Raw genomic sequence first — 17,259 nt, forward strand, 5'->3', positions numbered from 1 at the left:
CTCAGAGGGGACTGGGCTCAGAAAAACCTGTGAGATCTGGGGAGTAGAATTTCTGGGGTTGTGCTTCTAGTTTGTTTCTAACTGTGAAATCTTTGGTTTTTTTACATACCTACTGAACCTGGCATGGGTGGAGTCTGTAAACGCACAAGATTTCACGTACTCACTTTGGCACTTTTGATACACATGTTTAGGTCCTCAATGAGCTATGCTATTGATACCATGTTGGGAATCAATCTTTTCATAGGCATATTCACTGCTGCCAGCTGGACGAAGCAACAAAGATGAAATTCAGACAGGATCTTTGAGCTCTAAGATGACAGGCTTGTACTGCTAGAGATACTACAGATTCATCATCAGCTGGTGGTACTATTAATATGTATGGTCTCTGTGCAAGAGAGCCTTTAAAGGGCAGTAGCCACAAGCAGAACTAGCTTCCCCCCCCCAACCCCGCAGGGCTTGCTGGAAGGAAAGGACAGATGGATAGGAGCACCCCATTCCCCTAGCAGATCCACTGCAGCATGACTAGAGGAGCAGAGACCAGCTCATACACCTGTAGGATACATCTAGCAGATCAACCATGATTTTGCACGTCTCAATACTGAAGCCATCTGATTTAATATCTTGGCCTGTAAGGAAAGCAGAAAAAAGGCAGGTTTGGTACACATTGAAGTGTATAGGAGTAGGATCATAACTCTTCAGTGTGGGAGTCTCCAATGGGCCTTCCTGTCTTCAAGCACAGAAACTATCAGACCATAGCAGGCTCATCAGTGTAGCCATTTTGTAGGTTTGCATAGCAGGCTAGTGACCAGCGCTTTGGAGCCTCGGTGTCTTTTTAATGCTGCCTAGAGCACCAATTCATGCTAATAAAGCTCAGATTTATATGGGCTTTTCTACTACCTGTAATGTTCATTAACCAGTAATTCTGTGTCTGTGGAGTAGTCATGTTAGTCTGTAGCTGCTAAAACGACAAGAAGTTCTGTGGCACACAAGACTTATTGTTTTTGCAGTAATTCAGAGTGTGTTTGTGACCCTCTCTGTCAGAGATGCCCTAGACAGTTGGCTGTGCTTTCACTGACCTTGGAGGCTTAAAATGGGCAGCCTGATGGGATAAGTAGCTCCCTCTCTAACCGAAAGAGAGGAACTGAAAGTGTCCTAATGTTTCCTTTCATTCAGTGATTCACATTAGTCCCCTTCTCTTACACTTTCCCAAACCAAACCAAGTTCTCTCAGATGCTGGTTCATCATCAGAGCAACAGATTCACTTTTAAGTAAGTCTTATGGCCAGTAACTTCTCAGGTGGACCAGTCCCCCTTAAGAACAGCAGCATTGTCTTCCACGTCCACCTCCACTATGAGAACCTGAAGCCAGTTAGTACCCCAGGCTGATTTGTGACTGATTCAGGTACAGAGAAAAGTGGATATTTTTTCCCCCTATCAGTTGGGCAAGCCATGACCTCATTTGTTTCATGAAGAACTTGCCACAGCAGTTTATGCTCTTGTGGCCCTTGACGGCCAACCCTGATTATTGTAATTCACTCATAAGGTTTCTGTAGGGCTTCCTGGTATTTGCATCTTGATCAGAATACAGAACCATTTTTGCTCATTGGTGTGTGTAGAGTGATCACATAATCTGATTATTTCACATCATTATCAATCTAGGATGGAGTCAAACCACTAGAGCATAGCAACACTTGTCCGTTAAGCTAACCGAGGTGGGGGTGGGGACACTTTAACCTCCCACAACACTCAAAGGATTTAAAAGTAACCATCCTTCTTAAACAAAAAAACACCAAACCCTTGAACTCAATGATGAAGGAAAACAGTTGAATTGGAGTTCATTTGCGAAGTCACAACTATATCATTAGGACTCAGTATGGTTAACACTGAACAGAAGCAGCTTCCCGTGGATGGACATTCACATTTTCTCATCAGCTACACTGAATGGCCACAATCACCCTGACTGATCACCCTAATTCATAATGGACTGTAACTTTCTTTTGCAGTAATTTTCTTATATGCACACACTCCTGATTTTTGTATTGCCACTCCAGTCCAGCCAATGAAGTGGGTTTTACCCACAAAAGCTTATGTCCTTATCAGTCTGTTAGTCTCTAAGGTGTGTCAGGATTCCTCATTGTTTTTAAGCTAACTAGTTTGACATGCTTCCACCTGACTGGTGAGACCCATTAACACTTGTGCACAGACACACACGTGCTTCATTCAAGTAGGTGTGGTGTTGAGCACTTTGGTGCTCAGAGGGCTAAGAGAGTCCTCTGGAGTGTGCAGTCTCACCAAGCAGGGGCACAGGTAGTTTAAGATCTCTATGAAGCACAGGACTGGGATTGAGGTCTGCCCCTTTGACTTTTCAAGGGGGTTGTGAGTGCTTTGTGCCTTTAACCAGCTGGTGGCCATCAGAGAAAATGTATTCTCAGAGAAGAGAAGACACTTACGTTTAGCAATGATTTTTCTCAGAATATTGCATAATTCAAAAGCAGAGATCTCTGCATCCTGTGGAAATGTAACACACCGTTGTAACAAAATACGAACTGTAAGTCAAGCCAGCTACGGAAGCTACATAGCAGGGAAGGGAGCTAGACGGTTAGCAAGAAGATCTGTTGCATTTATCATGACTAAATGTTTGAAAAAAATGAAATCAAAAGCTCTGCAATGCTTAGAAAATGCAGACAGCTTAAATGTGGCTAGCACGTAACTAACACAAGCAGTTCCAGGGTATGCTCTGGACTCCTTCTGATGAGTTTACCAAGTCTAGCTTTTACCCTATTGCCTCTTGCGCTCTAAGCCCACTCTGCCTTGGACTTTGTCTCTCCAGAAAATCCACCCCTCCTGTGAGACTTCTCTGCACTGATCTCACTGGGCAGTTCTGGATTCCTTTTCAGATTACTGTACACCTTTCAGGAGTCTGATGCATCTTGGGGACCCCCAAGTTTCACTTCACTTAAATTCCTTGCTTACAACATCAGACATCAAAACAAAGTATCAGAGCACACTATTACTGAAAAATGACTCAGCTGCTCTTTCCAACATAAATCAAATATAATTATTGTATTTATATTTCAGCATGCAACCTATAGAGCAATATTAACAAGCCATTGTCAGTATGAAATTTTGGCCTGTAGTGACTTTGCTACTGCTTTTTATGTTACCTGTTGTAAAACTAGGCAAATCACTAGTTGGGATGATGTAACCCTGGAAGACCTATGTTTATCCACAGGAGTATGTGTTCCCTGGGTTGGGAACCATTAAGCTAGAGGACAGATTCAGCAGAAACAACCACTGGTGCAGACACCATAGGAATTAACTGGTGTAAGTCTACACAAGATATCCTAACAAGAGTAACAGTAGTTCTCCCTGCCTGGGGTTCTCTCCACTCATAGGAGCTCTATGTCAGGAAGCTTTCCTTTGAGCACCCATGCAAGAGGCAAAGGGGAGGCTCAGCTGAGCCTTGTTTTGTGGGGATCAGATACTGACCCTGTGCTTTGTCAAACTCAGTTATTCTTTAAGCCAGATTTTCAAAAGGATGTGCTCAGCAGGTATACAGAAGTGCACGTCCGACTGGCATATCCGAAGGCATGAATCTAAAAAGCTAAGTTCTTTAGCTGGAGGCTATATGAGGCATCCACTGGCATGTAAGGGGTTAACGGAGCCCTCAGGAGACCGTGGGGTATGCGGCCAATCAGAAAGGGGCTGTGAGGAAACAGAGGTTGTGTACGAGCAGCCAATCAGGACTGAGCTGGCCTATATAAGAAGAGCTGCAGGTCAGAGAAGAGGCAGTAGCTGCCTGGAATTTTGGGGTGGCAGGGAGATTGGGCTCTGAGCAGGAGGCAAGCATGCCAGCACTTTGTACAGAGCAGTGCTGCCCGCAGGGACCAGGAAAGCTAGTAAGAGCTCCTGGCTAGTGGCTATGGCTGGCAGAAGCAAGGTAAAGAAGGTGCTGGAGGCCACATGGAAATGCCCTTTGGAAATTAACTGAGGAGTTGAAGAGAATGCAGCAAGTGGTGACTATCGACAGGGTCTCTGGGCTAGGACCCAGAACTGTGGGTGGGCTTAGGTTCCTGCTGCCCCTGTTCATCACAGAGGAAGTGTTTGGACTGAAGGACTGCAATACTGTCCCTCAAAAGGAGGGGCACAGCCAGAGGCTCATGTCAAAGATGATGATGCCTGGTGGTGGTGTGGGTCCTGGAACAAAAGTGACTGTGACAAGCAGGGGGTTCCCCCTAATTTTTTCCATCCCTGGGCAGAATAAGTTGTCATGTGCCCCACCACATACGGGAATGTGCACCACCAAAACACATGTTGCTGGCTGTGGGCGGTCTGCTAATCGGCCGGACGGCACCTGCCTCTCTATTGGGATGGCCACCCAAGAGCTCAGCTTACAGAGACACTGCTGGCAAGAGGAGGATGCACTGGCTATGAGAACTAGTCCCTGCCTCAGCCATAAGGAGGCACCAGAGTGGTGAGAACCCCATTACAGAGACCCATTGCCTGTGGTAAGTAGGCACACAACTGAACATTTTGGCATGCACAATGTTGCAGATACGTTTTGCAAATCTGGCCAGCCCATCAGAGTTCAACTGCTCTTTGGCACAGAAGTCTGTGTTTTATGGAGACCCAGTGCTAACAATAATGGGCCAGAGTAAGTAAGTAAGAGAAACACCCACCACTCCAGCCAACTGCCCAAAAAGTTTTTTGAAACTAGGTTCAATGTCCTCTTCCCGGATGTCATTCTAGAAAAGAGTACAAACGATAAAAATTACCCTGTTATAAGGAGGGACATTTTGTCAGAAATGCGGTTTCATGAGCACAGTTAAACAAATGCATTTCCTTAGCTATTGTGTAACCCTGCAGATTATTGCAATGGAAAGAATTTTTTAAAATCCACATTCTTCTGTTGATTGTTTTTTTAAAAACAAATTTTGGACCAAACTGAATCTGATAATGTCCCTTTAATTAACAAAACAAAAGTAAAACAGTAAGATCCCAACTCTGCAAAGATTTACATATATGCTAATTAAGTAATCCTCTTTCAACTACTAAGACAAGCTTTTGCTAGCAAAACTACATATCGTATCATTTACCCCTTATACAAATAGTCTCATGATGTCCATGAAACAGCTCATGACTACAGGTTGCCCCCATATTCAAATATGGGATTAATGGGGGAGTCAAATTTACATTGAAACATGCCCCTTTGATTGGGGGGCAGCTGCCTGGGGCCTAGCGATTCAAAAGGACCCAGAGTTTCTAGCTGCTGCTACAGCAGCACCAATGGCCACCAGAGCCCCAGGACCTTTAAATCACCATTGGAGTGCTGTGGGGCACATGCCAGGCGGCTCTGAAGGTTAGCTGGCTTGCGGGGGTGTGGAAGCAGGTGCTGAGCTGAGGGCTGGCTGCTCCATCCCTTTCACCGGAGGCCCCACCCCTTCTGTGAGAGATAAATCCCCCCACCTTGCCCAGGGACCCAGCACTTCTGTCAGGACCCCCTGCATTCAGATAAATGGGAAAAAAAGTATGATCAATCAATAAGGGTAAGATTCTGTCACCGGCATTTTTCGTAAATGAGGGACAAATTCCAGCCTGGCGCCACTCCTACAGCAGGGGCTGACTGCCACAACCTCAGGTGCTGCTTCAGCCCTGAGGCTGCTGCTCTGGCAGTCCTGGGTCCAACAGCTGCTCCAGCCCTTCCCCAGAATTAGTCCTGGAAAGTCACAGAATCTCTGACCTCTGTGACAGAAATATACGCTTAATTATTAAGTTCTGTCCGTGATAGGCTCACCGCAGTTAGCAAGATTAAGGGGGAGGAAGGAAAAGATATACCTCATCAATGTTGGCCTCAATTTCATCGTCAACGATCCTAGAGAGATAAGGACTGATGTTAAAACAAAAACAAAACATAAACCAGCATGCTTAAGCAGAAGCTTTACGTCATTACTCGTTTTGACTCCTGTAATATGGCTTTACAAAATACTAGAAAAACCTATTCAAATATTAACTGAAAATGAACAACAACAATAGAGGCCAAGGCTCAGTGAATTTTGTGGATGACCACCCACAGAAATTGACTTTCAAGCACACCAGTGCCATTAACATTATGTTGTCATAACTGGAATAGTTTTTAGATCATTCCATGTCACAAAACACTTTACTTTTACAAGCCATGTAATGCCCATGTTGGTCTTATAGATTCAGAGAGGTTCATTTTTAAGGGCAGAATAAACCAGTCTGATCCTCCAGTCTGATCTCCAACATAGATTTTATCTCCTGGTAATGTCGCATCAGATTCATATCTATTAACTTCCTTATCTCAGAGATATTACTGGGTGATAAAATCTGTGTTGGAGGTGCATGGCTTAGAGAAGTAAAGTGAGATGATTTAGTTGGGTGTTGGTCTTGCTTTGAGCACGGGGTTGAACAGGTGGCCATGTAATATACATGTCTCAAATAAAAACAAAAACAGTGGTCATGTAGCACTTTAAATACTAACAAAATAATTTATTTGTGGGACAGACCCACTGCTTCAGATCATAGCCTACTATGTCTAGAATAATCAGCCTTCTGGGCTAGTTCCTTGGGCCTCTTCTCAGCAAGACTGCAAAGGTGTGAGCTCATGACTAATTGTATCCATTTGTGGGCACTAGTCCTGCAACTGGGCTTTAAGATTTAACATTTTCATGTGTCAGAGTCTAGCTTGCTATTATCTGGTGCTTTCTTTAACACTTAAGACTCAGAGGGTTACTGCTTGATACGCAGTGCCTACACTGCCTGGCACAACACAAAGTCTACCCATCACCTTCCACTATGCTTAATTAGACCTCTCATCTCTGGTGGACAGAAGTAATTGGCAATGGGTTGCATTCAATCCTGTGCTAAAGAGGAAAATGGAATTCAGGTGATGCTCTGTCTTCCCAGACTCTCATCTGGATGGTTAAGTGCAGCACTAGCTCCAGACCTGAAGAAGTGGGTCTGTCCCATGAAAGCTCATCACCTAATAAATTATTTTGTTCGTCTTTAAAGTGCTACAGGATTGCTGGTTTGTTTTGTTAAGTGCATGGTTTGCGTGAAGGACAAAGATAGTCTTGCATTAGCTAGGCCCTGTTGGTTTCAGTAAGACATGGGTGGTTTGGTTAGGAGGTGAATTTAACAGACAGCCATGGAAACTGAAGACTCATCCAGTGCAAGAGAAGGGGAATCCATACACACTTCACCTCAGTCTTCACATCCGCCCTAGAGCTCTCTTCCTCATCTCATCAGCTCTCTGCCCCTCGCCACTCCCTTTCCATGTCTTTCCATTGAGCTAACTAAGCTGCCTTTGCAAACCGTGGAACTCATGTGGCATTGGCAACAATCACACTGATCTCTCTGCTTGCATGGGTATGTTACTTCCCTTTCCCTTACAGGTTGTCTGCCTCGACTATTTGAGGGCAAAGCTGTACACTATTTTGCTTTGATAGCACCAGGTGCAGTGGGGCTGATGCTGGTAGGACCCTGGCTGCTGTGATAAATACGATTAACAACAAGAAGAATCTTCTGCATGCTGCCCAGCAAATAGTCCTACCTCCTTACCAGAAGGAACCACCACTAGAGATTGGAGGGTAATTCAGATGCCCTGGTGCCTTTGACCCTGGCCTCCCAGAAAAGGACTTCAGTGGTTGTGAGATTTTTCCTTTAATGTGGATACCTGCCCCCAGGGAAATGGAATTACGCCACAAGCTCCTTTGACATGGGCCACAGCGGAGTTGTTGCATGAGCAATTTTTTTATCATTCTAAATTTAAGGGGATCCCATTAGCAATCCTCAGGTCCATCCTGTCCCTCAGAGACATCAGATGTATTGGGGTCATACTTCTGGATTACCATAAAGAGGTGAAAGAAGGTGCAGTGGCTACGTACTGTGAATCTGCATTCTTTTCAGAGAAGACTCGGAGGCAGAAATCTCCATCCTTGTTGGGTTCAAAAGTGGATGGAACAATGACATATTCTCCTGGTGGCAGTTTGAATCGATTTAGCACCTCTCGGAGGTTGATGAAGGTGTTCGATCTTTCTTTGGTTCTGCTCGTCAGGAAGAAGTTTTTGCTCAGATGAACATTTGTCTGGCCAGAAAACTTATTCAAACAAACAGAGTTATTTCAGTTCAGAGAGAAGCCAAACACAGAACAGTAACATGTTACCCTTCTTCACTTGGGTAAAGAGCAATACTACAGAATTAGAAGAGAGAAGAAACAACAGAATGGTATATTGTAACAGAGAGGGAGCCGTGCTAGTCTATACACTATCAAAACAAAAAGCAGTCAAGTAGCACTTTAAAGACTAGCAAAATGGTTTATTATTTATTATCTAATAAATCATTTTGCTAGTCTTTAAAGTGCTACTTGACTGCTTTCAGAATGGTATATGGGTGCCATTAGTGTGAGCTTGCAATTGTCATCTCACACAGGAGTTTCAGGGCTGGTGCACATTACACAGGTCATCCCAAATGAGGATCAATAAAACCTTTGGGCTGCCAAGTTCTATAGATGTTACATAGTTTGGGAGAAATCTGGCAAAATATTTAGAACATTAAAGCAAAGTGCTACGTCCTTTTCTTCACATTCACTGCCACCTGGAAAGCCAGGGATGTCTAAGGGTCTCTTTCTCTGGTAATGTGGTGTGTATATCTTAATATTATCCAAGTTACGGTGTACACTGATTTAGGACAACACAGCCTAACCTTAGGAGCTGTTTGATCCCCTGGACACTATCCTGTTACAACTACCCTCAAATACGGTCTTAATATAAAAAAGCCCAGGCTTGTATTAATTAGATGCAATTGACAAAGAGAGAGAAACAAAGACAGACAATAAGAAATTTTTATTTGGAATATTTTTGTACCAAATCTGAATCCTGTACAACCCTGAGAAAATAGAAATAGAAACAAAAATGGTATACAAGTGCAGAGCAGCAATACAACAGAAACAAATAAATTGGGGCCTCAAACATTTGCTTATACACTTAGCAAGATCAACATTGTCTGTCCAGTGGCCTTTCTTCAGTCATCCCATTAAACCCCATCAGTGAACATTAACCATCGAGAATGGAGGAAAGAAAAAATGTTCATTACATACCTGTGAGGGGAGCTGCAGAAAAAGCAGAAAGAGACACAAGTTACTCATTCATTCTCTGTATGAAAACCAGCAAAGCTGTTCGTTGATACTTATATTACTATTATCCAAAATCATGACATTTTTCTGCTGACACTCCCCGCTACATAGCTGGTATAACACACGTCAAGAGACAGGACTATGCACATTACTGATAGCTGAGGTATATTCTTTGTGGTTTTGTATTAAAGTGGAGCACCTAAGCTTTATCTAACTGAGGGCTGTGTGGCAACTTGCCAGGACCCTGAGATCTGCACATAATCTGTATATAATGGAGCCATTAGGAGTCACCACCTTCTTCAAAAGGCAATACATCTTTCGGAGACTACAGATGCCATCATGCAGTGCTGTTACGATTTGAGCGGAGGACCTCTCACATCGCGTTGGGTACTGTATTCTCTGTAAGCTGACGCATTACATCAAAGGTGAGCAAGTGCTGGCTCCATTGTAGGTATCCATGGGACACACTCAGTTTGCACATCCAACCTGGGTCATTTCATCTCCTTGTTCCCCATGTTACTGAAAGGAATCAGGAATACTGCTGGTTTTGGCTCCCTTGCCTTGGCATGAAACTGCCAAGGATTCAACCTTCTCAAACAGTGGGAGGTTCCAAGCTGCACCCAGGTCAATGTTCTTCCTCTGGGATTTGCACACAAATCTGTAGAACAGCTGCTTGCTATCCCCCACAAAACATTCAGGAGTGGGTCCAGGCTGTTCGTTGACTGGCATTACAATAATTAGTACAATCCTGCACTCAGTCTAGCAACTTTCTTAAGAGAATTTCAACTTGCTTTATGCCTCACAAGACCCAGAGGGAGCCCATGTGTGACATCTATTTTCCAGCCTTGGAAGTGGAGGCAGAAAGCAGTTAAGTTACTTGCCCAAGCCCATACAGCAGACTTGGTGCACACCTGGGACTAGAATTTGGGGAACTAAGCCCTGGATGAGACTACTATGCCTAAAATAAGTACCAGTGAGCCTGTGTGTGTTCCTTAGGAAACAGATGCTAGCCACTTTGTGTACAGTCCTTCACTCCAGCGAGTCTTACACATACTTGTAGTGATTTTGCTCCTGGGCTGATCTTTATCACAACAGCCCTGATGCCTGACAAATGGTTTATCCCGTGACAAAAATCACTGCCAGCCTGTCACCACACACCCTGATTTGATCAACTGAAAGGCTGACATGAGTGGAAGCCAGAATGGATTTCTGCTTTTAAGTGCTCAACCCCTTTCCTGCTCCTGTACACCAAAGGTGTTCAGCAACTGGCACTCAGAATGGATGAGACCGGTACTGGATGGGCACTGCAGCAAACGACTGTGTGTCCTGATCCTGAAGCAATAGCAAGTAGGGAAAAAGACAACAATCTTCCCCTTTTGTGACGTTCTGGGAACATTTTCTATTTTCTTCTCCTCAAAAAACTTGCGTGTACATGTGCATTGATCTCCTTGCCTCATAGATTCCAAAGCCGATGGTGTGCATATCTTCTCCCATCTTCCTCTGCCTCCTGCGGTGCTTCTGCATCAGGCCAACCAAGAAGGTGCAGCCCTTCTCAGGATCATCAGGATCCTCATCTTCTTCCTCCAGCTTAATCAAATACTGCGGATTCATCCAGAAAGTATCTGAGAGAGAGAGTTTGGGATAGAAATCACTCAGAGCCTTCCTGAAACCATCCCATTCTGACTTTTCTCTGCACACACTCTAGTGTGGACCTGTGCTTAAAGATCTACAGCTAAAGTTTCAAACCTGGGTGCATAAAGAACAGCCACAATGTCCTGATTTATGCCCCTGTACAAGTGGTCTGAGTTGCAGAGACAATCAGCACCTACAGCTCCCACTGAGCCCAATTTCCTATGAATTCAGTGGGAGTTCTGGAGGACTCAGCACCTCTGGAAAAAAAAATCAGGTTCTAGGTGTCTTAAGATGAGCACTCCATCGCTGGGGTGCCCCTGCTTGGTGGATACCTGAAAACATTGGTTGAAGGGATTTGCCCAAAGTCACAAAATAAGTCAGTGTGAGAACCAGGATGACCCTACCCCAACTCCCTGGGGGCCAGTACTGTGCTTAGACCATTAGTTCATAGCTCCCTGTCTAGACAACGCCCTGGAGAAAGAATCTAGCAGCTGTTTGGCAGGGGCTATTTCCAGGCCCACTGAGGGAGCATGTGTGTGTGTGGGGGGGTGACATCGTTGACTACTACTAAGCCCCACCCCCGACTTCCAGGGGTGAGATGATGGGCCCCCCTCCTACTGTGCCCCTAGGCCTGCGCCCTCCTTGAGAGTTTTAAACAAGGAATGAACTAAGACAAGAGCAACTATCCAGATTAAATGGGTGTTTAGTGGAAGCTATGACTGCCTCAACCGAGGGGATTTTATGGCACTCCACATGCCCTAAGGAGATCCTAGCTAGGATAAGTCCACGTCTATTTTCTGTGAATGCAGAAGTGGCACGTCAGAGGTCTTACTTGGGTAATTCCTGCAACCCCCAGCAGTGGAACCACGCCTCCAACTCCCATCTAGCTTGGTCAGGCTCCACTTCTTGTATATTTCATTCATCAGCGTGTCCGGAGTCAGGTTACAGATCTCCACGCGGGAGTAATGTCTCAGGAAATCACTGAATGACATCCTGTGAAGGGCAATGCCACAGACAAACCCTGCTTAGAATGGGAAACTTTTCCACATGCTGCTTATCCTAATCCTCCCTCTCATAACTTTAGTTATGACCTGACGCTACAATTGTTGAGCAAGGTGTTGAGGTGCTCTATCCAGCATTATATTATTAAAACTGCTCCCCCACTGATTATAGCGCCACTTCACCAATCCATCAAATTTCTGATGATCTGGATCCGGGGCCCCACATCCAATGGGATAGGTTACATCTCTGCCAGGTTTGCAGATAGCAGTGAGCTTCCATGTTATCCCCAAGCCCATTTATCCAGGTCACTGTTTGTTGGCTACAGGTACTTCATGTTCAAAAATGAAGGAAAACAATCAGTCCATCTCCCCTGCTGTTAAAAACCCCACGGCTTCTTACCAAAATTCTCCATCCTCATGTCTCCTGGTCAATCGGTCTCTCACCTCGGGAGCGACGCTATTCCAGTTTGGGCAGCTAGAACATACACGTGGGAGTTTACTTAATTGTCAAAGGGTAGTTCAAAGCCCATCCTTAATGCAGTGACTTTGATGATGTCTCTTAGCTCTCTGGGGTGCCGTGTGATTAAAATATGCAACTGTGCCCAGCTCAGCAGAATACCCAAACTCTGTGGAGCATGGTAACAATTTAGATCACTTACCTGTACAAATTTTCATAAGTAACTAGTGATTTGGGGTGTCTCACTACACCAGCTTGCCATGACTTAAAGGTGCCTGAATTCAAGAAAATGGAAGTACCTGCCTGTCCCCTGCAAATCAGGCTCCTGTGTGGTGTCTCACGTCTGGACATAAAAATGGAGGTACCTAAACTCAATAGGTACTTTTGAAAAACTTAGCACAGTGTTTTTAAGAATGACAGTTAATTTAAACTGTCCTATGAGTGGACTAACTTTAGGAAAACGAGGAACTGGCACACAGAAGATACCCTCAAAATACAGAGATGCTATCTGCAAATGTTAAGTTCCTTGTAAAGTTATTAAATTCTTGACAAATAGGGGGTTTCCTGAAAATAGAGCATCTTCTCTGTGGAAGACCATATTGGGATCTAAGGCTTTAGAGATTTATGTGAGGTAGAAGTGACACACGGATTTATAGAGTAGGCAAAATACTATCATGTACCTGAAAGTGTGTTACAACAGGCTTTATAAAGAGAGCAGAACATACTGTAACGTCTGGGTGAGAAATGCTATGGTCCTTTTGAACAGCACAAAGCAACACCACACCACACAACAGTTTAGGATAGAAAGCATGGAGAACAGGGTCCAATTTTCACTTCGGGGTAATGTCAGGTAGATAGAATGCAGTTCCCAGGGGGAATTTAGCCATCACCAGATGAACACCCTTTTACAATGTAAAAGTCCTCTACATCTTTAACTCACTTATCATTCCATTTTCCAGTCCACTCCACTTCCCCCCAGGGATTTCGGATTCTGATCAGCTTTTGCATGCTTCCTCGGCAGTTCACCTGATGGGATTAGAAATGCAGAAGGAGCTAAGTTACAGAGGAACCTGTTTTGCAATTGAATATGGCAGAAAGCACAGTGGTTGAAATACTTGCACCCCATTCCTTAGCAATATAATTTTGTACCTGGTTATGTAAGCAGAGGTATAAAGACACATTAACTTTGGATAAACTCTGATTACCTAATGGAAACAGACAGGAGATTTAAAGTGCATGCACATCAAATATTTGAACGCTTGGGAGCAACCAAAATAATTTTTGTGCTGGAAGAATGACACATCTAACAGGTTTAGTGACAAGTGGAGCTGCAGAGGCAACCTGTGGTTATTCACTACACAGACCAATCCCTACCATGTGGTTTTACTCTAAAATGCACCTGAATACGAATGGCACATTCCAACCCCACCCATCTGAGCCCCACATCCAGAGACAGACTTGCAACTGACTAGACAGAGGACACTGGGGTGAGCATTCCTGTTCTTGTAAAAAAATGCCACATGCTCTTTCCTTACCACACATGCTGTGGGCCTTGGCAGTGCCAACACCAACACTGCAGTGCCTGGTGGAGGCTTCCTAACCCTGCACACTTATCAGGGTTAGGAACCCTTGGAACTTTTAAAATCCCAACGGGAAACCAAGGTTATTTTGGGGCAGCCCAGGAGTCACCGGAACTAGGAAATTATAGGGTGTGTCACCTTGAAGCTGAGAACATGGACATGCTTTCTCTCGAGCACCGTGCATGCAGTAGGTGAAACAGTACAGAGAAGCACATGGGGCTTACTGGTGTGAGGGAGGCCCGAGACGGGTAAGGGGGCTGGTCTGAAATGAAACACCCAGTAGGAAATCTGCACAGATTTCTGAAGCCTGGCTCAGCATTTTTAACGTGAGAGTCAGGAAAGGAACAACTCTCCACTGACTCCCTTCACTGGGAGAGAGAGAGCCAACTGTCGAAGGCTAGCTGCAATCCCACTTGCTGCCAATTCCCATTTAGCTTCATCAGCCTGGCTGCAGCTTGGCAGGGAGCATCAGCACTTTCATTTGAGGGGCAGGAGCATTTCAGGAGCCGTGTTCCCTGTCAGCTGAGTGCTTGTGCGGCTGCTCAGGAGAGATTCCAGTGCCGCCCAGCGGATTAGCAGAGCACCCACAGCTGGCTTTTTGTTTCCACTGGTGGTGCACATGCACATGCCTTGGTGCACACAAATTTATTCCCCACACAGATGGAAAAATCCACACATGGGTGGAAAAGATTAAAGGGAACATTGTTCAGGAGTAATTAATAGAAGCCTGACCCTTTCAGTGGAAAGGCGCCCCGTGTTTCCATGATCTGTCTGCTTCTTTTCTATTCTCTTCCATCTTTCCTTTACTGAGCCAGGCAGTTCCACCTTCTCTTACACAGATAAATATCTCTCACAGAGTGAGATCATCAGTCCCTCCAGTGGACAGCTATTCCCCGAGATGCAGAGGCCATTCCCTGGTGTGTGCATTCTTCTCTCTCACCTGCACATCCTGCTGCTCTCTGAACTGCCTCATTACTCCAGGTATGGTAATAATCACACCCAGTACAGAGTGCTAGGCTTAAAACGCCCATTGGGAACTCTCAATATTGCCAGTTCGCCATGTCAGGCCCCAAGATTATCAAGAGGCAACAGGACAATGTAGCATAACACTTTCAAAATGTAAATCCCAAAGGCTGTAAGTCAGTAAGCCTAAAACAAAGGGAAAGTTCTCCTGCATGATGACTGGGGAGAACGCGCCTTTCTGTCCCCAGTCCGTTAACATTGCATTGGAAAACAACCCAGCTGTTTGCAGATGGTGCATTTGAGGTTCTGTGTGAGGCTCTGCATATCATCTGAGTGATGCCAATCCAGGGAGAATAGTAACTGAGAGAGAACCATGGTAGTCTGTATTCTACCAAAACAAAAAAAGCAGTCATGTAGCACTCTAAAGACTAATAAAATAATTTATTAGGTGATGAGCTTTTGTGGGACAGACCCACTTCTTCAGATATGAAGAACTGAGTCTGTCCCACAAAAGCTCATCACCTAAAAAGTAATTCTGTTAGTCTTTAAAGTCCTACATGACTGCGTTTTTGTTCCAATCCATGGAGGAACAGAACAATGCAGAATGGCTAATAGCTTCAAAGGCAGAGAGAATGCAACAGCTTTATCCTCTGCACCCAGTTTTGTGCACTGCACATTGTTTTAGTATTTTTCTTTAATAAGAAGAGCATTCAGTTAATAAGGGATGTTAAAAGTTTTGCATACTGTAAACGTCTGAGAGGTAATTTAACCACAAGAGAACAACAAGAAGTCTTGTGGCACCTTAGAGACTAACAGATATTTTGGAGCATAAGCTTTCGTGGGCAAAGGCTCGCTTCATCAGATGCCACAAGACTTCTTGTTATTCTTGAAGCTACAGACTAACACAGCTACCTCTCTGATACTTAACCACAAGAGGGCAGTGGAGCCACCAGTTTTCAGTACTGGGCACTCACTGCAAAGGTAGTAATGGGAAGAAAATGGGAGGGAGTTGGTATAAAATATTTCTTGCCAAATTTTTCCTTTCAGCTGTAAAGTTTTCTGTTTTTTCAACAAAATGCTGAAGGTTGCCACGGAAAACAGACATGTTTGTGAAAATTGCCACAAAATCAAACCCAATTTTCCATCAAAAGAACAGCTGACAGAAAACGTTCAACCTATCTAAAAGGTTAAAACAAACAAACAAACCAACCAGGAGTGAGCTATGACACAAGCAAGCAGGGCAGCAGACAAATACAAGCTGTGAACAATGTGAGCAAGGTTACCTCTTCAGCTCCTGTTACAGAGTATGCATGGCCTTTGACTAGCTTCTGAGAAGTGACTGCCTCTGTCTCAGCGGCACTTGTGATCTGAAAGCACAGAGCAATTCAGGGGTGCTTAGCTGCCTGCAAGTCTGAGGACATGAGAAGTTACAGCAGCAGACAGCAACCTTTCCAAGGTGGAGTGCCGAAATCTGACCTTTTGTCCTCTATGTACAATCTGAGTGCCAGTGATACTTTTAAAAGTCACTAAATACCTGTACTTAACAACAGATTCATTAATAAACTAAGATGCAGAGCTTTACTGTTTAGGTGGTGGTTGGTACCATTCATAGAAACATAGATTCCTCAGAAGCACTAGCCAATCTTTGGTTAATCTGCGGCCGACGTGGCTTTGAGCAAGCTCCTGGATGCATGGGAGAGGAGGGGCAGGGCTGAGCTTCTGTCTTGAATGCCGATAAAAATCAGCTTGTGTGCCACTCTAGGCACCTGTGCCGGGGGTTGCTGACCCTTGAGTTACTGCTTTCATAAAGCCCCTGTGGAGGAATAGTTTAGCTGCTGCACCGGAATACTAGGAGGACCAATTGGGTGTGTCTAACCAGAGCTTTTAATGTATGTGTGTCCCAGAGCATTCTAGTAAATGAAATCTAAACTCAGTGTGCCATATAGTGGACATCTGACACACATTCTCCAGGAGATTGCAGAAAGCTTCTGTTGCAGGGAAAGAGTTTACTTCTAGACGTGACATGAAGTTCCCAGTGCCCACAGGTGTGCATAGGCACAAACAAAGGTATGACTGGCCACTGATTTGCTACAGAATCACAGGTCATGGTATATGCTATGAATATCACAGATGTACATTTCAGTGCAATGCAGCGTAACACAGGTTTTGCAGAGGTAGCATTTGGAACCTTGATTGTCAAAATGGCAAGGCTTAGAAGAACCACGGAGGCAAGAGTTTGCATTCCAGGATACAGTGCAACTTGCTGCGCACAATGAACATTCATTCTCATTCAAAAGCTGTTTATACACAAGCTATGTGGTCTTAAAAGGGCTTGGCTGCAAATCTCTTATTTTTTGTTTAAGGTACCTAATCTAGTGTGCTCCTCAGAGCACTGAAATCAGGATTCCTGGGTTCTGATTTGTGCTCTGCAACCAATTTGCTGCATAATCTTGGGTACGTTGTTTAGCATCAG

At 44.5% G+C, this 17,259-nt stretch overlaps 1 protein-coding gene across 1 annotated transcript in view; it reads right to left on the reverse strand.

Annotated features, from left to right (window-relative positions):
* CAPN2 (calpain 2) overlaps positions 1-17,259 on the reverse strand; it is a 53,371-nt gene that overhangs the window by 11,165 nt on the left and 24,947 nt on the right. The window contains exons 6-16 of the mRNA XM_074989907.1: positions 16,070-16,153; positions 13,184-13,269; positions 12,187-12,261; positions 11,618-11,778; positions 10,606-10,775; positions 9,118-9,129; positions 7,907-8,118; positions 5,835-5,871; positions 4,679-4,744; positions 2,450-2,507; positions 562-626 (exon numbers count right to left, since the gene is read on the reverse strand). Of these exons, the coding sequence (XP_074846008.1) occupies positions 562-626; positions 2,450-2,507; positions 4,679-4,744; positions 5,835-5,871; positions 7,907-8,118; positions 9,118-9,129; positions 10,606-10,775; positions 11,618-11,778; positions 12,187-12,261; positions 13,184-13,269; positions 16,070-16,153 (1,026 nt within the window). The remainder of the gene's footprint in view (positions 1-561; positions 627-2,449; positions 2,508-4,678; positions 4,745-5,834; positions 5,872-7,906; positions 8,119-9,117; positions 9,130-10,605; positions 10,776-11,617; positions 11,779-12,186; positions 12,262-13,183; positions 13,270-16,069; positions 16,154-17,259) is intronic.

Source organism: Carettochelys insculpta, chromosome 3 (genome assembly GCF_033958435.1).
Source record: "Carettochelys insculpta isolate YL-2023 chromosome 3, ASM3395843v1, whole genome shotgun sequence".
Classification (NCBI taxonomy): Eukaryota; Metazoa; Chordata; order Testudines; family Carettochelyidae; genus Carettochelys; species Carettochelys insculpta.